Source organism: Camelus dromedarius, chromosome 15 (assembly GCF_036321535.1).
Source record: "Camelus dromedarius isolate mCamDro1 chromosome 15, mCamDro1.pat, whole genome shotgun sequence".
In the NCBI taxonomy this organism is placed as follows: Eukaryota; Metazoa; Chordata; class Mammalia; order Artiodactyla; family Camelidae; genus Camelus; species Camelus dromedarius.
Window position 1 is genome coordinate 12,551,644 of NC_087450.1, and position 21,862 is coordinate 12,573,505.

The following is a 21,862-nucleotide window of genomic DNA, read 5'->3' on the forward strand; positions in this document are numbered from 1 at the left end:
AAATTGCCTCAAGTCCTGGTTGCTTTTACCTCTTTTTGTTTTGCTAAAGTGTACTCTGATCTTTAGGATGCTTTCACATAAGAAACAGATATTTAACCTTACAGATATTAACCTTACATCACCAAGGTAAGAGGGAAGCAGTGGTCCATGGCAGGATCATGGAACAATAAAAAATGGGAAGGCAAGGCTCACTACAAAATCAGAGAGAAGGCAGGATCGGATCTGTTCTAGATGCTGTAAGTTTGACATTTTTAAGACTTCTTGCAACAAAGAAAACAATACTAACTATGTTCTCTTGTCTTATCTCACAATTTTATGTTCTGCTTAGTCTAAGGTTCGTAGTTTTGGTGAACTTTTAATTATGTGAGTTACAGGAATAAAGCTATGTAAAAAATACCGTACAAACAAAATCATTTTTTCACCATGACGTTACTGGTGTACTAAGGCAATGGATGGCAAACTATGGCCTGCCACTTGTTTTTGTAAATAGTTATTTTTGAGCACATCCATGCTCATTTCATTTATATACTATCTATATGACTGCATTTGTACTTACAATGGCAGAGCTGAGTAGCTGAAACCCTATGACATGCAAAGCCTAAAATATTATCCGACCCTTCACTGAAAAAGTGTGCTGTTCTAAAGGATATAAATCAATATTTTGGGACCTTGTTAATTCAAATCCAAACATTTACATAACTCTCAATTAACAAGTATATATGTAGTAAAAGCAGCTAAAAGATCCAACAACAGTCTTTATAAAATAGTGACTTTGTATGAATTTATAGAACAGACTAAATGACTCACCTCCTTTCTATATGGAACAACCAGGACATCATTAACTTTTCCAAATGGTTGAAATAGTTTTCTAATATCTTCTTCAGTACAGCCATCCTCTGGTAATTCAGATATAAGAAGAGCGGAACCATAATGCGAAGACTGGTCTTTCCGAAGCTATTTTTGGGATGAAAGAAAAGTAAACCAAATTAAGTGACAAAGTACAGTCACAATAATTCCCAAAATAATTTCTTCCATCATTAAATTCAGTCCTTTAAAGTCTTTTCTAAATATTTCAGCACATTTATTAAAAATTTTAAATGCTACAGAAAAGTGGTAAGTATATTTTATATTTTACCATTCAAATCCAACAGTGGTCAGTTTATAGGTAACCAATCACAGAAGCTCTTTTCTGTTTAGAAGCATTTTGTACCAAATAAGACCTGTGAAATGGTCCACAACTATTAAAGAGTATTTTCCTATATGAGTCTGCATGGCACATCAATAATGAAGCTGAAATTACAGCTTTGTTCATTCCGTGTTCTAATAATTAAAAATCGTATCTAGATAGGAATGATATTTTAAAGGATTAATATACACTACATACAATTTAAATATACTTCAGTGTCAAATTTACCACCTATGTTAAAAATTGACTCAAAACAAAAAAAAACAAAAAAAAAACTTTTAAAAGGTTCCACTGCCACCATCTAGAAGTCTAGAAACAAAATGAAAGAATGTTACAGAGTAATTCAGCCTGTTTAATTTCCTGTATTCAACATTTCTTCTTAATGCTCTTCAAAATCCTGTAATTGCAGACTGATTTTAAATTCTTTGGGTCAGGGAACTGTAGTTGTTGAAAGTTAAGACAGTGTTAAGAACAATGTATATATACCTAAAATACTTGAAGACTTGTTAATATTACAATACACTAAACATTTGCTAATCTTGCCTATGAGGAGTTACTCTGATACTTTCAGGATGCTTTATATTTTATTTGCTATAATAGTAATTTAATTAACATATACAATAAAACAATGCCATCAAAATACACCAATAAATCAGTACCCAGAAGACAGACTAGTATTCTACACTAGACAACAAAGTATTTGACTTCTGAACTGTACTGCAAAAGTATAAAACAGCTTAAAAATGATCAATTCTCAGCAGAGGATCTTACAGCTTACTAACAAAGATTATAAAAGCTCACTAATGCTACTGATTACATCCACTTCCCCAACCAGAGAGCAAAACTCATCACACGGATCTCCTTGTGTGGCTAGCCAAAAACACCAAACCATCAAAATTCTCACTTTGGATGTACCAAATGCGAAACCTCTAGGATTTGTAAACCAGAAGACTGTAATTACTGGACTTTTATTATATTCAGAAGAGGAACCAATAAAAATATCCCATATCAACATAATTTAACAAGTCACGATTTTAAACTTTCGGAAATATGAAAATAAAAAATTCAGAACAACTTTGTTTTCTCTGTCATATTAACAAATGCACGCACACACTTGCACTAACAAAGAACTACTGACCTTACGTTGCAGAGAAACAGCTTTATCAGACACCTGTTTACTTTCTGGTGAGGTTTCATCTTCAAGATCCTTTAATTTGTAACGAGTACAATGTCCTCCTATACTTGAATCACTCTTTGTACAGCTTGTAGATTTAACTAATGGCTTTGATCCACTGCCAGTTTTAAGTTTTTGTGCTGGTGAGTGTCCTTTTTCAATTGCTTCAAGATGTTTCTGTTTATTGAATTCTGACCCATGCCCAGATCGTTGTACTACATCTTCTAATGCTTTTTTTCTATCTAGTAAAAAAGCACATAAATACAACTTCAGTTGAAAACAACTTAAGGTAAGAAACATCTCATCACATTATTAAAAAAAAGAATAATCTCTCAACAGCCCAAATAATAACACTGAGCCATTGTTAGGCCTAACAGGTAGCAGATACACACAAAAACATTATAGTCTTTAATTCTTCACTCATAAGACTTTTACTTGAAGATCCCTTATTCAGTGAGCTTCTCTTATACCAGTGGTCCTCAAACTTTTGCTTTTCGGTATCCCTTTATACTATTAAAATTGAGGACTCCAAAGAGCTTTTGTTTGTGTTAAATTTGATCAATATTTACCATATAAGAAATTAAAACAATGTAAAAAATATTAGTTCATTTAATAATAATAAACTCCTGTGTTAACATAAATAATATATTTTTATGAAAAACAGCATTAATTCCAAAGCAAAAATTAGTTAGATGAGTAGCACCACTGTATATTTCCCAAACACTTTAATGATGGGCTTAAAAGAAAACATCAGAATTCTCATATCTGCTTCTGCATCCAATCTGCTGGATATATTATTTTGGTTGTAATATTTAAAGAAAAGATCTTAGGAAAAAATTATATAAGAGCTATTTCTGGAAAGGTCACTAAACCAATATTAAAACATAGGGTGAAAATATGTATGACTTTAAAATGTTTTAAGTTAATTCATGGAATAGCAAGTCTATAATCATTACTAAGGCAAACCTAAATGTTTGTATATTCCTGGTTTTTAAGTTTGCTGGATGGATAGATACAATCTCCCACATTTCTTCTGATACTTGATGAAGGGAAGAGGAATGGAGTAGGTTGGGATGTAGGTAAGATTTCATATGGCAATTCTAAAATTTAATAAAATAGAACATTTCATTTTTTAAAAACCTTAAGTTTTTAAAGGTGAGGCAAATATCTCAAAATGTCAACTAAAAACAAATTCTTGACAGTCGTATATAAGTCACCATTTCAATCTTAATAGAAATATGGAAATAAAAAATTCAAACAAAAAACTAAAAAAGTTTAGTCAAAATAAGCATTCACAACCGTAAGTGTACCTGATGATCTCACTGATCTCCTTGATATCTTTTCAGGGCTAACTGAGCGATAGCATTTTGGACTAACTCTAAATGGATTTCTCATTCGATATGGTGAACGGGATCTGGATCTGTATCTAGGTACAAAATGATGGCAAATTCTTGGACTTCGACTTCTTGCTCTATACATATAATGCATTGGGCTTCGAGATCGATGGAACCTGTGACTTGAGCTTGATCTCCTAGACCGTCTAGGACTGGGGGAATGAGACCGTCTTCTTGGAGTTTCATTTTCTTTTCTATTGCCTTCATTTCTACAAAGTGTGGGGGAAAAAACCACAAGATTCACCAATTTAATGTAAACTTAAATTTACATTAAATGACAGATTTACCTTCTTAAAAACAATTAACAATGCCAATATTTATTTAAAGTAAAAACCTGTTATGATGCAATATAGCCTTGCAGATGAATAAAAAACAATCAGAGCAGATAACCCCTCTAATTGCTTAGACCCCTCTGTTTTAATAATTTACAAAAGAATATCATCAATTTCTTGCACTTTTCCTATACCACTATTATATCCAATTATGTTTTGAAAATATTAAGTTACATAAAGAATTTAGGGGGAAAAAAGAATTTAGGGAATGACATATAAAAAAAAGTTTTTCAACAATTTTTCCTCAAAGATTATGCCATCCACAAACACTTCTTTGACTGCTGTACTTATATGTGTGTGTGTGTATATATACGCACACAGTGAATAGGGAACCCTATCCCCAGGGGACACAAAGCTTAATAAAGCCATTCCCAGCTTTCAAGGCATTTATAATCTAGGATCCCACAAACATAAAATAATGTTAAAAGTATAAAATATTTTCAGAAAAGACTAAAAAAAAAAAAAAAAACTTCACAGACAGGAGCTATCACATTTAAGCTGGAGTAATTAAAGAAAGAGTCATAGAAATGTTTACATTTACCTGCTGTTTTAAAGTAAAAATGGTCAAAATAAGACCCTATTCAAAATAGTACTTAAAAAAAAAAACTACTTATTTACTTTTAAAAGAAAATTAAGCTTCAATAATACCACTATTTAAAAAAAGTCAACTACCTTCTTGACGGGAGGATCTCAGGATTCCAATCAGGATACCTAATTTTGAGAATAAACAGTAGTAAGGAATAGTTAAAATAAGATTATGAAGCTCAATTAATCTTTCCCTGCAACATATCTAGAGGGCTGTTCAAAACCAAAGTTAAAATAACATTATTTATTAGTATATTAAAATATGAAAATTGTCTTCGAAGTAAAATATTCTGAGTGTCTAACTCAGTAAATAATCCAAGTATTACGTTAGTATTATTCAGGGAAAGGAAACACATTCCTCATACTTTAAGACCTCAATATTCATTTAGGTAAAACAGACAGTACACATGAAAGTGTTAAGAGGTAATAGAAGAGGTATAAGACATAAGACTAGGTAGGGGTTAAAGACAGATCTTTACAGAACTCCAGGGGACACCATTCTACAAAATAAGATATGAATGGTGCCCCTTACATTGTACCAAGTGATACTTAGATCAAGAGAGAATTCACAGAAAAGGTTGCTTTTCAGATAGCCCTTAAAAAAGGTCTATCAATAGGCATGGATAGGGTTAGGTTTCATACAATGGCAATACGTAAAAGAAGGACTGGAGGCAAAACACGTGCTCTATTCCAGGAACAGGTATGGCTGTAGCATAGAAATGATGAAAAAGAATCATGAGGGGGAAAACCTGGAAAGGCAGCTCAGAGACAAACGGTGAAGGTCCCTGAAATCAGGCTAAGGAGGTTACACACAAGTAAAAGGCAATGGAGAATCAATAAACATTTCTAAAGTGAAAGGAACATAGGAATGCTTTCAGAACAACTGGAAATAAATGTCTGGATTAGAGGAAAAGATGAGGGCTGAGATATTTAGAAATCAGGCATACAGAAGCCACAGCTATAGTACTAAAAGTGAGATGAAAGGAGAATGGAGTTTGTAGGGAAAAAAGGGCACAAGACAGAGTCTTATGCACACTAACACTTAAGTTTACTCTTAAGAGTAAAGCAGATAAACTAATGAAAAAGATTAAGGAGTAATCAAAGAAAGAAAGGAGGAATTTAACAATAACATCACAGAAGCCTAAGAAGAACACACCTTTTCTAGAGAATCTAGACTTTAAAAGTTAACTGGAAATGGTGATTAAATCAAATCATCAAATCACTGATGTTCAAAAATTTCAGTAACCGAGCCAGGTAAGGAAATAAAGGCTGCAGACTCTTCAACAATTCACCTGGCAGGAAAATAAAGTGAGGTCAAAACCTTACTAAGGGTAAAGTGGCTTTTACTTGTTGCTGTTTGTCTCAGACATTGTTAGCAGGTTAACTAAAAAGCAATTCTCAGGGGGTGGATATACCTCAGTGATAGGTTCAAACCAATGAGACATAGGTTCAAAACCACACTGGCAGACTTCTAACCCCTTCTTCCTGTGTTGAGAACAGATATGATGCTTCAAGCATCTTCTAATTATAAGGTGACAAATTATGAAGGTAAAAAAACTTTAATGTATCCATCACGTGGCGTCAACAACTATCAAAACAAACAATTTTGTTTCATCTACTACTACATTTTAAAAACTTTCACGACCCTGTACCATTTAAGAAGAAACATTTCCAGTCTTATGGTATTGTGTTTAAAAGCAAGACCTGTGGAATCAAACACAGCAGGGTCTAAGTGTAGGTGATGCCACTTTACAGCCATGTATCAGAAAGCCAGTTACTTAATATGAATTAGCTTTTTCTCTTATCTGCAATGCTAGAAATAAAGCTGGCTGTCAACACACAGAAGTTATTAAATTTCCAGAGCTCTCTACATATTCTTGTCTCTGTTACTCAGAGCAGAACGGTAAAGCATATACACTATTCTGCAACTAGAGTCTGGATTACCTATATATTACCTAGTTTTAAAAAATGTGTTTCAGAAGCATGATATACAGGCATTATAAAATAATGGCTAAGAACAAAGACCTATGTAAATGGCATTATCTGTGTCCCAATGTGATGCAGTAAGTATATACACCACCTACAAATTTTTTGTGACAAACATGTTCAACTTGAATTTATTGAGGAAAAAAACTCCAGAAAAGTGCAGAATGTGGAATATTCTACAAGACAACTTTCATGGACACTTCAGAAGTCAACTACTGTGAAAAATATCCTTCTCAAAAAAAAAAAAAAAAAAAAAGGATTATAAAATCACTGTTAACCAATATGTTATACTGTGGTTGTAACAGATAACCACTGTAGAAAAATTTCCTTATTCTTAAGAGACAGATGTTGAGAGTCACTCTGCTTTGTGCAGCACTAAGTGTGCCTGGGATCTCGTAAGGCCAAAGCAGAAGAGAACAGCCAAAAAAAGAAAATATTTCTGACACTTTCATTTTTGTCTGAGCATCTAATTCAGCTGTCTCTGAAACCAGAAATACTCCTGAAGCTTCCCAGTTTAATGTGCTAACAAATTCCCTTACTTTAAAAAACTAGTCTGAGTTAGGTTTATCACATACGACTAGAAGAGTCCTGAATAATCTCAAAAACTTTTTGTGATGTTTTCATAAAGAATAAAATCAAAAACCAAAACAGCCGCCACAAATCCATTTGCTCAAGAGCATGTTAACTGTCATCAGTCTGGTGACCAGGAACTTGACACACAACTGTATCAGCATGTTTAATGATGCTAGGGGAGCACAATTTAACGTCATGTAACTCCAAGGGATACAAAAAAATTCTGCTAAAATCACACTTTGCATCTTCATAGTGCCTTGTCTTTTATTTTTTTAACTAAAATATATATGATTTACAATGGTGTACAGCATAGTGTTTCAGTCATACATATGTATACATACATATAATGAATACAGTTCCTGTCACAGGTGCCCCGTCTTACAGAAGGAAAAGGTGAAAGAACTGAAGAACCAATGTTAAGAAAGCACCGTATCTAGCTTGTTCATCTCCTACTTAAGGTTTATTCTGAAAATAGGTTCTAAACCAAAGAGGTTTAGACTTGAAATTAAACAGTAGTGTTTGGTTTGGGTGCTTTTTTAGTTATTTATCCTTTGGGAAATGGGCAGGATGGAGGGGGAGGAAGTATAGGAAAAGTGAAGACTATGTGCTCTGAAATGAACCATTCCAAGGAAGGCAAGCCAGCAAGGAATGACCCAACGACATTACAGTCTATATACTAGGATTAAATTAGGAAGGAGTCAGAAGAAAAGATATTAATTTCTCTCATTTTAGAAAAAGATTAATATATTTATATAAAATTACTATTTTAAATAGGCAATGGCTTTCTAAAAATATTTTTCTCCAAAGTATCACACTAAAGGTATTAAGCAGTCATACCTGAAACATTAACTATTTTGTACACTTGCTATGTATAAAAAAGAAATTGTTCTTACTGTTGACGTAACTGCCGGCAGCTCTCAATATGATTGGATGTATTTTGATGCTGAATCCAATCCTATCGTAGAAGAAGAAAAGTGCATAAATTAGAATATTCCTCAACTAATAAAGTTATTAGGCTTTTAAAAATGACACAGCATACTTAGGTTTTTCAAAAATTAAACAAATCTAATTATAAATAGCATTTGGCTACTTAATAAAATTTTCACAAATAAAAATAAAAGGCCTCGAAACAAAAGCACTTAATATCATACCTCACTGATGCCATTTTAACACATTTTAGTATAGACAACGTTTTAAAAAATCACACCCATGGACACTCAATTTGAAGAAAAATATGTATTTAAACTTGGAGAAAATAAAAGCATGAATCAGAAACAACTCATCTCAAATATGAAACAACACTCCAGAGAAGACCAAGAACTCTATAAATAGAATGGTATCTGAAATGGCATCTTCAAAATATCATCTCAATGCCCTACACCTCTAAAATTCAGGCAAACGTTAACAACAAAAAAAAATCCTACCTCTTAGGCCAATACCATTCCAAACAAAGTACTCACTATATTGGCAAAGGATAAGATTAGTAAAAATATGAAAAAATGCTGCTGATTAATTCTAATTTATTGTCAGGCTACAAGGGAAAGTAACACCATTTCAAAGACACAGTATCCCTTACATATGAAGCTTTACAATGAACAAAAGGCTTTCTTATACACAGCTTCATTCACAAACCTGCCCTAAAATTACAGTCTGTACTCATAAATAGCTCCTGGAAGATACATCTGATTTTTTTTTTAAGGCAATACAGTTTTTAAAGATACAGTCCCCCAATTGAAACAATTAGTTAAAAGCAACATGCATATTACTCAATGTTTTATTGTTTCTCCAACATTTAGACAGGCAGAAAACTTACTGAACAGCTCCATATTTTAAAACTCTCCTTGAGGAAAATATTACTCATTTCACTTCAAAAACATTTTAGTTTGTCATTGCTAAAGATGAACTAGAAGTATCCAGAGTTAAAAGCCACAGTTCACACTAATTCTGGAAACTTCCTTGTCAAGAACTATCTGAAAATAAGTGCATGCCACTTGGAATATTCAGCAATAGGTTATAACAAACACTAAATTATTTCATTAAGCCATGAACTGACTGTGGATTGTAAAAAAGAAATGTTTGCTTATCCTGCTCAGTGATACAAAGAGAAATCTAGAAGAGACTGGCAGTTAGAGTTTCTAGAACTGCTAAACCCATGTCTTTGACATTAACTGCATATTGTTTACATCACACAGACACACTGGCAGGTAGTGAGTTGGGCATGACTTAATTGGACCATGAAATGTTTTATTTGAATAAGTTGCCAACATTTAAAAACCAGAGATTTCCAGCTTTTCTTAAAAATACATGAAGATATAATTAATACTGAACATGTATTTAATGGATGAACTATCAGCTCATACTGATAGCTAACTTGTTTAAGGCTTACTCTCTCCAGTTCTACACACATATACACACACACACACACACACACACTTTCTACTGTCTTTTAACAGGCCCACTTTACTGACATTACTTGCTTCAAGCTCAGTAAATATATCTATGCCACCCCAGACTCTCCAGTAAGACAAGGGTCCAAAAGCAGTACTGCCTCTCCAGAGGAAAGTGATAATTACCTGCTAAGCAGGAGATGCTGCAAGGACTGTGGACTAGCATGGGCCTTGAATCAAACTGCGAAAATACCAATCCACAACAGAGCTCATTCTCTAATCCTCCAACTATCTTCAAAGTCTTTTATGCCAGTCAGCATTTTCTTGAACTGAATTACTTCAGTTTAAAAGTCATGGCTTCTAAACCAAGGACAGGCTTCTAAACCAGCTGGGGACAGTCAAATAAAAAGTAATTTCTAAACTAAGCTCCTTCTCTAATGTTTAAAACCCAATTTAGAAAAGAAATAATTTCACATTCTACAGTTGCCTTTTTTAGGCTATAGTTTTAAAGACTCAGAGGTGGGGAACATATTGTCAGATGTTACTTAGCAAGAAAAAAATCTGCAGTTGGTAATTTACATTTATTGGTTACACATTTATCATGTCAAATACATGCTTACTTACAAGGTAGCAAAATATATCACAGAAACAAGAAAGGCAGTTCACCACCTAAGTCCATGTTCACAACATTTGTCATCCAGTAGTGAAGAATTCATTAGTTAAGTCCAGTATGCTGTTAAAACGTGTTTATTTTAAATGGCAATCAATCTCTGTGAACTCTAACGATCATTAAATGATTTCTTTTCCTATTTTTACATTTATCTTATTAACCCATATGTTTACCAACTTACATCTGAGAAACTAGGGAAGCTTCAAATTAGGTGCCTTACCCCACTCTTCTCATTCCTATTCATCCTGCACACATCAGCCAGATTTCCCTGAAATACACTTTTAACATATCACTTCACATATGAAGAAACTTAATTAGCTTCCTAATGCCTCTCCCCTCAAGTCTTAACTCCTTAGGCTGGCTTTTCAAGGGCTTTCATACTTGTTGCTCCTACCTGAAACGGCATCCCTCCTCCCCTAGGTGTATCTAAGCCTACTCATCATTCAAGACTCAACTTCAACCTACTCTGTGAAATGTTCCCTCCCAGATCACTCTAGTCCAGACAGACTTAGTGCAGTCAGTCACTCAAGTAGTCCTTCCTAACTAGATTACAGAAGTCTCCTGATGTCAGAAAGTATACTTTTTAATTACATACTACTGAATACACAATAGGCATTCGTAAATTGATAATGTTGGCCTGAACTGACATAAGCCTACAATCAAGATAGAAATATTAAACATCTCTCCTCCTACAGAATACACAATAAGTTAATTACAATTACTGAACCATTTGTTGCCCTCCTCCAATTTTTAAAAAATTATTTAGGTGTGAAATTTTTCTCCTCAGTGAGACTGTATAAACTGCTTAAGAACATGTAAATTTTATATAGCTCTTCATTTCCTTCCTAGCACTTAATATAATCTTATGCAAAACTGGTAATCAGTAAATGCTTACTGAATAAATGTGTATCTTTTCTATTCTACAGATTAAATATTAAAACTTTAAGGTATTTTCCTTGGATTCATCATGACTAATTGAAAGTTCAAAATAAATGGAATACAGAGAGCCTAACACTCAATTCAATATTTAGGCCAGGGCTGCTTACAGATTTTAACTAAGTGCTATGAATTATTCTGAGATTTTTCAATACTTTGCTATCCCTTTTGATAGGGCTGGACAATAATTATTTTATTAGAACTCAGCAAATCTGGCTAAAATGAGGTAGAATGCTGCTTTCCTTTGCTAGAGGCTAGCCTTTATGACAAAAGCATCAATTCTAGGTATCAGATTCTTGTTGGTTGAAACCTGGTGAGTGGGTAATAGAAAGACAATAAAAAGGCAGCACTGGAAGGAGTAAAAAACCAGATAATTAACACCTATAGACTCTTAAGCCTATTTAAAGTATAGAACCAATGTTACGGCCTTGAATCACAGCTTATTCCCATGGGAAGTACACTGCTTCTGCCCATTTGTAATATACATCTTCAAATCACATTAGTAAATAGAAAAAACAGTGATTTCCAAATATATGTAAGTATATAAAACATACTTGGAAATTTCTACTCAAATCCACCAACGATTACTATCAAACAATACATTCTACATTATTCTTCGACACCTCTGTAAAATACTTCCTTCTAACTATAATAACCATGAAGATACCTAAAGCTTCGTTGTTTTTAAAAGACTTGTTTCTCTAAAGTTCTATCATTCTACACTCTATACTCTGAGCCCACAGCCGGTCCCAAAATAATTCATCTTAACTCAATTTTGCTATGGATTACATTATTTTAGAAAGCTCTTTCTCATGAAACACTAAAAATCCTATTCCAGATAAGAGTCAGAAAACATCTGAATTGACAGTAACTGTCTTTAGCCCAAGACTGGTAGACACATGCAAGGCTACGATATACTGTCTCTTAAAAGTGTGCAGTACAAATGTTTCATTTCAACTTTTTATACTAACAGATTCTCTTATTTAGATAAAAGTAACTTCACAACATTGTCTTGTAAGTACACAGTTTATGTCATATAAATTTTTTGTTGTATTTTCTGGGATAATTTATCAAAAGCTCAAAACAAATGGACAAATCCGTGTGGTGTGCCCAGTCACAGGAATACAGAAAGCCTAACACTCAATTCAGTACTTAGGCCAGGGCTACTGAGATTACATCTAAGTGTTGATGTTGCAATCAAAACTAATTTCTGCCATTTCCTCAATGACTAGTTAATACCAGCAAACATATGAGAATTTAGAGGAAACTTGGGCGCTGAGTATCATGATACAGTGATCTTTTAAAAACACTCACCTTCAAATGACTACATTCTACGTTACACAGAGAACACAAATGTGGAAATATTCTTGGAGATGCTGCATAATAATCATTCATCATAGAAGGAGTTGGAAGTCTCTTCATCTTCTGGGCATCAGCATGTGAGAACTTTGGTAGCCATGATGCTTTCACAATCCCAAAGGGAGACTGAATGGGAATATCAGCCTCTGGCTGGTAATTCTTTTTACTTCCTCCCGGTCTATGTACATTAGATGAATTAATGACAGGTTCATGTGGGATCCGCTCTTGCTGGCTTACAGCTGAAATCAATTCTGATGAAAAAGGCTGCTGGTTCACAGATGGAGGAATCAGAGACTGACTCATCGTCTGGTTAACTGTCTGGCTAATGGATTGGCTGACAGATTTTACAGGTTCAAGAACTGACTGTCCTGAAATGTGTAAGCCTGACATCTTGGTTCCACTCTCAACTGGGAAAAACGACTGATTATTGGAGGACTCATTGGGGAAGTCCATCTGTCGAAACACATCTTCAACAGGAAACATAGAATTACATATCACATTTGGAGCGGGAACAGATGCAGAAATGCTCGACTGTGACCGAAATTCATTCTTGATCTCATCAGTTGGAATTTCAGGATCATAAATACGTACTTCAAGTGGATCTTCGGTGTAGCCATATTTGCTTGCATGCCCATAATCAATCACATTACTCGAAACTGCCTCACTACCAAGTGTTTCTTTATTTCTGCTCTGAGAAGGTAAATTAGGTAATCGGCGCCCCATTTTTCGCATTCTTATATCCCTCAAAATTAACGGCATGTTTTCAGGAGTTAGCTGTTCATCAGGATAGCGACTGAGTTCTTCTAAGTCTTCATTAGATAATCCAAAACTTGCTAAGATACTTGAGGCACTCTCCTTCGTATAGCGGCTCTGTACTTTAGGACTCTGCTCTGTGACCTGCGTTACAGAGCTCTGTTTCACTCCCACTGCTGCAGGTATATGAGGCTCATCATCCCATCGGCTACCATGAGGCTTTCCCTTCTTTTGCTGTGCTTCATGAAAATCCAACTTTTCTTTGGTCAATCTTGGATCAGTTCGGTGGTGTGTTACCTGAACATTCATTCTCTGTGGTCCCATATTCTGGTAAGATTCATGACCAGCAAATCTGTGTGGAATTCCACGGGCTCTCCCTGCTGGGTAAAATCTCGGGAGACCCATAGATCCAGGCCTCATAAATGGTCCTGGAGGCCTCATCCCAGAAGGGTTAGGTGCTCGTGGCCTCTGAAGTGGAAAGCTTCCTCGAGGATTAAACCTGGGTCTCGACATGGCTATTTTCAAGAAAGCCTGATTTAATAAAGTATAAGGTGGTGTTGAATTATGTGAGGCAACGGCATTCAGCTGCTGAAGAGCCAACTGAGTCTTAATCTGAGCAAAGTGCAAAGGAGATGGGCCCAACAGAAGTGGGTTTGCAATGCCCAGGTTCAAGGAATTCACAAGTGGTGCGAAATTTTCCAAGAATAACACAAAGCTGAAAGTTAAAACACAAATATTAGATCATTTTAACTCAAACTACTTCATGAAGTGGGTTCTACAGCCAGTGTAAAACATTTTGAAACAAAGCCATGAAACCATTCCGCATTTCATATACTTTTAGAGTAAGTGCTTATGAGGATTTTAAACTTCCCCAAAAACTTTCTCTTCTTTTCTTTCCCGAATCCAGAATACAAACCCCAAACCTCAAGCCAGAGTTCATGTACACTGTGTTGCACTGGGTGCTGTCCTAGGTGCTGAGAGGTAATTACAACGCCTTTTAAAACTTCTCAGAAGTGTCCAAATCCTGCATGCCACTGGGGGAAGGGGTGAGGATATACATTCAGTTGCTGTAGTCAGTTAAGTTCTCAGTAGTTGCTTCTTTATCACCATAGATCTTTTTCCCCCTTCTTTTTGATTTTAGTGGAAAGGGATGAGTTCAGAATCATTCATTCAATTTATTAAACATTTTTTGTCTAATATGACAGTCATTATACTAGTCTCTGGAGTTTTAAAGCCAAATAAAACATAATTCCTATAGCCAAAGTACAAGCAATCTAATAAGAAAAACAAATCAACTGTAGTAGGGTCTGTCAGTATTACAACAATGCTAAAAAGTATCAGAAAAGGATTTATTTCTGGAAGAGGTCATGAATTCTTGAGTTTTATAGGATGAGTATCTTCTAGAGTTTTGAGGGACCTGGGAGAAGAGAGATTTCAGGTAACAAGGTCTTATTAAACTTGTATTTATCGAATTTTAGAAAATGCAGAATAGCCTAGGTTAAGGTTTCTGAAATAAACTGTAATAAGATGAAAACAGCTTGCTGGAATGATTTAAAAGTTTATAACTAACTAAACCTATTAACTGCATGTTTATGACAAAGCTATAAAGTTCTGGACGAAGATAAAATACTGCTTCAGTTAAGACATTTGTATCTTCAGTAACTCCATGACTATTTAATAAAAATCATCTAAGAAGTCAGAAAAAAATTTGCCAAGAACCTATCTCCCTTATGACAACTTTCAGCGACTGTTTTTACTGACTTTGGAACTTTCTCCAAAAACTACCCATTTTCAACCCTGTTTTCTACAACTTTAGTCAATGAGGTCCAAAAACATTTTATTTTCCATTTCTAACTAATCATAAAATTCTATGTATTCCTGTCAATATCTCTAATATGTACCTTTCCTTTCACCACCATCACCACTACAAGCTCTTATCACTCTATACCACAGCTGGCCTCCATCCCTATTCATTCCGTCATTATTAATTAGTATCCTTAAAACACTTCTTTCAATATCACTCCTCTACATAAAAATCTTTACCACTTTACTGCTTGCCTGTAAGATAGTGTCCAAACTTGTCAACCTGGCACTTAGTATATAACCTAATCCCAATCTATCTTTCACACTTTACTAGCCAATATTTAACAAAAATTTACACCCAAATTGGTTTATTTGCAATCTCCTGACCACTTTCAACATATTCTTGCTTCCATACTTTATTCATACCCCACCACCCAGAATACTCTTAGCTCTCTGAATCAAACTCACTCTTCAAACACAAGAATCTCTTTGACCATCTCCTATGGCACACATCAAACTATTAATCTAATAAATGCAGTAATATATGCAATGTTTCAAATTCATTTCTAAGCTAGTATCTCTGTATGTCAGAATAGAAGGGTTTGAATTCTACCAGATTCACCATTTACTACTGAGATCTTGGACAAGTAGTTAACCTCCAGATCATCAGTTTCCTCATCTGTAAAATGAGGAAGTATCTTCCTCTCTGGATTACTGTTAAGGACTAAGTCAGATGAAATATGAGTATGTATAGTGTCTAACAAAGGAGCTGCCCAATAAATGTTAGTTCCACACTCCCTACCCTCACTCCACTGAGCAGGGGCCTTTCAGGTAGACAAATCACAGTCCTAAGCATCACTATCTTTGAAATCTGTCTCTGCAAAGCAGAGGGTAGTTAAAATTTAGACAGGTCAAAAAAAAAAAAAGCCTAAGAGATGAGCAAAAGCAGAAATTATAAAAATAATTTCTATCCCCATTCACACACAACCTCTTTCTATCTTAACAGATTCTTAAGAATACAGTTAGCTCTCCAGAAAACAAAACCTACCTTTGAAGAACTACAATATAATACATGCTCTGGAGGCCCAAAGGTGAAAGCAATCCAAAAAGTCAGCTGTGCTTTATAAAACACTGTTTTGAAGAAATTAATTCCCAATAATGCTAAAATCTTAAAAACAAAAAAACCCTCAAAATGCAGAAAGATTTAAAAAAAGGCAAGCTCCTCAACCACACAATAGTATGTTCCAGTCTAAACACTAAAAACACTTTTTCCTTGGCTATTATAAACTGAAAATCTAGTTATCCACATATTCACTGAAGCACTGGCATTTAAACAATCAAATATTATTGACTCCAGAATCTAAAAAGGGAAATGATGGAATTTGGGATTTTCATCAAAATTAATGTAGTAAACAAAGGATGCACGTCAGCAGGAGGGAAGGGAGCAGCTGGTGGGTGAGGGAAGTTTGATGAAGCACAACTGACAAAAATATTTGCTGTGGAAGTTGAGTGACGGGTCCATAAGAATTTATTACCTTTCCTCTCTACTTTTTTTACATGTTTGAAAATTACCAAAATAAAAAGTCAAAGTGCTAAATATTAGGTATATTTTTAACAGAAAGCAAAAAACGGGTGTGGGAGAGTATAAAACCGACATAATTTCATACTTCTCAATCTAACATTATCACACCAAGGTCTAACAAAAGCCAAGAGCAGCTAATTTGTTATGATTAACAGGAAGGTATATGTAACAAATGCAGATTTAAGTCTAAAATCTCATTTTAGTTCATTTTTACCTACATCTTTCCTTCCCACCTGACTCAAATGACAGCATTTATTAAACAGTTTCATATTTCACTTTCTGTTTCATTTTACCTTTTGGTAGAAAAAAACTACTCGTGAGATGAAGAAAGTAAAATCAAGCAAAACAAGCAAAGGGCTCTTGATACGAAACCTCTGATTAAGAATTAAGTTACGCCACACCAAAGAAAACAAACCCTCAGTTTTTCAAGAATGAAACTGATATAACCTAAAAACAGTGTGATAAGAAACAAGAACTAGTAAGACAAGGGTAAATTTGGCATTAACACACGGAAAACAACTGAGCAGACAACAATTATAAAGCCTTTTTCATTTAACTCCAGTTCTGGCCATAAAGAGGTTCCTTAACTTATCAGAATTTATGGAGAGTCAACTTCATTAAACTAACTTGGAAAATCTGAGATCTGAGTTCTTAATTATTAACTTCTTTGAAAGTAACTGCAATTAAATAATACTAACCCTTTAAAATAAATTTTTATTCCTGATGATAAAAATAACATGCTTGTTAAAATAAAAAGTAGTAAATGAAATCCTTACCAGTGAACTACTAGCTTGATATAATTCTAGTTTTCTGTACGTGCATACATACATGGATGGGAAGGGGAGGAGGGTATAGCAAACTTTACTATACTACTGAACTATACTACTTGTTATTTTTAATCAGCATTTTCCTATATTTAAAAATCTTCAAAAATATGATATTTTATGGTCACAAAACATTTTGAACTCCTAAAAATTATTTTGACAAGTAGCAGTTTAAAACTCTTCTACATTCTACTAAGAACTAACATATGCCACTCTTAAACAAGAATTAGTCAATGTCAACCATAAAAATTCTTTTAGAAGCATCTAGACGAAAATGAGTTCTTGAGGTAGACATGAAGAAATGGCTTGATGAATTAAAAAGATATCACCATTATACCTCATGAGATATTTCCGAGATACCCACCACCATGGACAATCAAAAACTGCCTGCTTTTTTGATGCAGTCTTTCAGAAGGAAGGGAATCCTTAATTTTCTTTACAAATATTGATAAAGAAATCTGAAATCTAAAAATATAAAAGCATCATCAAGAATTAGCCAGATCATAATATCTCCATCAGATTAATAAAAAGATTTACATTAAATCCCATACTTGAGCTTGACAGCACTTCATGGTTTAAAAGCACTTTGATTTTTATTATCTCATTTAAGCCTTACAACAACCCTGTGGGCAAGTGAATCTAAGTTTGCAGATTAAGTAAAGCCTTAGAACTAAGTGGCAAGGTCACAAATAGAACCCCTAATTCCTCTCAGTGTTCTTTCCATGCTGTATTCTAAACATATAAAATTTATTTTATAGCTTTGTTTTTTCCAATTTTTTAAAAAAGCAAAACATGTTCATTACCATCCTCCCCTAAAAGAAAGAAAAATCATCCTCATGACACACAGAAAAGAATAAAAAGTTTTCTATAATCTTATCGCAAAGGGAAAATTACCATTAACATTACTTTTCTAGGTATACACCCACATAACTCATTTGATACCCTTTCTTGGACCAATTGCTTGTCTCAGAATATATAAAATCTTTCACACCTTAAGAATGCAGATACTACACCAGCCAGTTAATACAGGGTGGATACAAGTCATTCTGTGCTTTTTTCAGTGTAACTGTTACTCAATCTTCTAATCTTCTCTAGTATATAGATATGTTAAAAATGCCAAAATGTGGCACCTCAATGAAATTGTCCAAGAAACAGAAAGAAAAAAATAAGCAGAAAATTAGAAATAGTTTTATCATGAAGGACATCACAACTTCACTGCTACCTGGAAAGACTGATAACCATGATTTCAAATTTGAAAGAAAATGGAAGATCAACTTACTAATAATGCACAATACCAGGAACAGATCACCATGAAAACCATTAACAATCTTATATAGCAATGATTTAATAGTTATTATTTCCAGGAAAACAACTTGTTGATAAACAGGATATGTGAGTATAATCTGATGATTTTCTTTTTTTAGGATTATGTGCATATATAAATGGGTCTCTAAAGATAACATAGTATTCATAATAAATGATGCTCCCCCTGAGATGTTCATTGGTGGGCCTGCTTATTACTTTGCTTATTACCTCAACAAATAGAACACATTAGTCCAAGAGAAACCACCAGATCCAAGTTGGAGTAAAGAAATCTCTTCTGGGATTTTTTTTAACTAGAAATAAGAAAAGTGGTGAATGCTGATAAAACTCAAATGCTGTTGATAGCATACTTACTGCCTTAGGAAGAAAGCACAAACACTGAAACAAAATAAAGCCAATAAACAGGAAAGCAGGACCAACGGGTAAATACAGTGTTGAAGACATTCACTAATCAGTTCCAATTGTTCTTGAGGTCAAACTACACCCTTGCCCTCCTTGCCATTTGATTGTTCACTTCTTTCATGAAGTGCATGAGCCAAAAATTGTTCCCATCTGCCTAAAACGGGTTTCCAAAATCTTCAATTAAGAATACCTAAACTACCTGGCCAAATGCCTTAAAATGGCAAATGCTTTAAAGTCTTTACAAAGTACAAAAAATTATATATAATGTTACTTTATATAAAAAAAAGGAAATAAGAAAACATATCTGCTTATGGTTACAAATAGAAATAGACGTAGGGTGACAGAAAACAATGAAGTTGGTTATTTATAAGGGGTAACAGAGACAACTGAAAGGAAATAAATGGGAATGATATTTCATGGAGTATATCTTACTACATAGTTCTGATTTTTAGAAGCATGTTAACAATCTACATTTAAAAAAAAATTAAAACAAGGATGGGAGGGAGGCAAAAAAAGCTAAACCTGAAAGCAAACTAATTCATTTTTCAAATAAGTACCGTAACTCACTGAGGGGAAAAACACTAATGCAAGTAATTTATGAACACACTATTTGATTTACACATTCTCAGTTTTGGTGGAGCTAGAAGAAAAGGGAGAACTACAAACAAATTCTCTTTTTAGTAGTTTATTTTGTTTTTTGCTTTTTTTTTTTTTTGCAGTGGTATGGGAGAAGCAATCCTTAAATTACTGTAGATAATGGTAATGAGCAAATAAGCAAATGTTTTGATAGTGCTGGGAACCAGAGCTCTTACTGTGGAAAACAAGACATATATATGTATGTGTGTGTGCATATATATATATATACATACATATACATATATATATATGAGAAATGGGAGAAAGCAAGAAAGAACTGGACAGTAATAAGTTACAAATAACTGAGAAGACCAGGAGTCCATAACTCCATACCAATCAATCACTATAAATGTACAGAAACTGCTAAGTTGGAAAATCTTTTTGTAACCAATATAGTAATGTAAAGACTGGCTCAGACAAGAATCATCTATATGTTAAACCTTGAGTGATAGTTTGATAAGGAATAGAACATTTGTATAGTCTTGAAATATCTTTCCACAGATCAATTAGTTCAAGGGGAAAAAGAAAAATCAAATGTTTTAACTAGACATATGATCAAACATCATATTATCCATGAGAAGCAGATGGACTTCGTGCATCTCCAATCTGACACCACTGGGGAAAATAGCAGTTTGATTTTTCTGGCCAGGGACACATAATTTGAATCTATTCAAGAGAAAACATCAAAAAAAAAAAAAATCCAAAATAAGAAACGTCCTATTAAAAAAAAAAAGCAGATAGTATTTTTCAAAAATGTCAACTTCACAAAAGATAAAGTGACTAGAGAAATATTCCAGAGAAAGGAATACTAAGAAACATGACAACGAAATGCAATTACCTAACCCTAGACTGACTGTACTGGAGGAGGCAAAAACCTGCTGTAAGAAACATTATTGAGCCAACTAATAAAATCAGAATGTGGTTTAAAAAAAAAAACTGATTGATAACTGTACTATAACTACAAAAGAAAACAGCTTATTCTTAGGACATAAACTATTAAACTAATTAATACACTAATAACCCATATAGGAGCACAATACATGCACCTTATTCTCAAGACAGTTCAGGAAAAAAATAGGGGTGAGTGGGTGCATGTGTGTGCATGTGAGCTGGCAAAGGACAAAGGGAAGGGAAATAAGGAATTCACCCATCAGCAAACAGTTAAATTAATTCAAAACTAGTGAACCAACACTGGACTATCTAACATCTTAGAATTATATGCTAAGTCAGAAAAGGACTATAAGCAAGTATGGCAACAGGCAGAATGCCGGCAATATGGTAAAGAGCATCAGCTCTAAGCACATTTTTGGATTTGGTTGTTCTTTTTGTGCATCATGTTCACTCCCTAACTATTGACTGTTAGTCAGCCCATTACGCAATTCATAATAATCTGATCTTTGGGGAAATTTCCACTGATCTGAAGATACCCACCCTGCTAGGAGGGGTGCGCCAGCAAGTGACTTCATGCAAAATTGAGTAACTCCCATAAGTAAAATTTAGCACTAATGTAGCACAGTGTTTTTTAAGAACTCAGACCCTAGACTCAGTGTTTTAATGCTGATCCTGTTACTTGCTAAAAATGTGACCCTGAGCAAGCTGATTACCCAAGCCTCAGTGTAACGACACAGAATGTTGGTGTCAAGACGGGTTGACATACAACAGATACTTAAAAAATGTTAAATAGTAAACAAAATGTTTTATTTAAGAAGCAGGTAGTTGTTTGCTCCTTTTATTAAGACGGGTAATTTCTGAAAATTTCAATACGGTAGTAGAAACAAATTAAATTAATACGTGTATTTACACACGTGTGTGGTGTATAAGAAACAACTGGGGAAATCTGCATATTGACTGAACATCTTAATATTAAGGAACTATTTTAGGTGTGATAAGCATGCTTTTTCCTAAATATTTTAAAGAAAAATTCCAAACTATAAATTAACGAATAATACGAGATTTG

General features: G+C 34.1%; 1 protein-coding gene across 5 annotated transcripts in view; it reads right to left on the minus strand.

Moving 5' to 3' along the window:
• Nucleotides 1-21,862, minus strand: part of ZNF638 (zinc finger protein 638) — a 107,576-nt gene that overhangs the window by 38,410 nt on the left and 47,304 nt on the right. For all 5 annotated transcript variants that reach the window (XM_031467236.2, XM_031467241.2, XM_031467235.2 and 2 more), the window contains exons 2-7: nucleotides 12,538-14,050; nucleotides 8,124-8,185; nucleotides 4,759-4,797; nucleotides 3,671-3,963; nucleotides 2,325-2,602; nucleotides 808-954 (exon numbers count right to left, since the gene is read on the minus strand). In XM_031467236.2, the coding sequence (XP_031323096.2) occupies nucleotides 808-954; nucleotides 2,325-2,602; nucleotides 3,671-3,963; nucleotides 4,759-4,797; nucleotides 8,124-8,185; nucleotides 12,538-14,050 (2,332 nt within the window). The remainder of the gene's footprint in view (nucleotides 1-807; nucleotides 955-2,324; nucleotides 2,603-3,670; nucleotides 3,964-4,758; nucleotides 4,798-8,123; nucleotides 8,186-12,537; nucleotides 14,051-21,862) is intronic.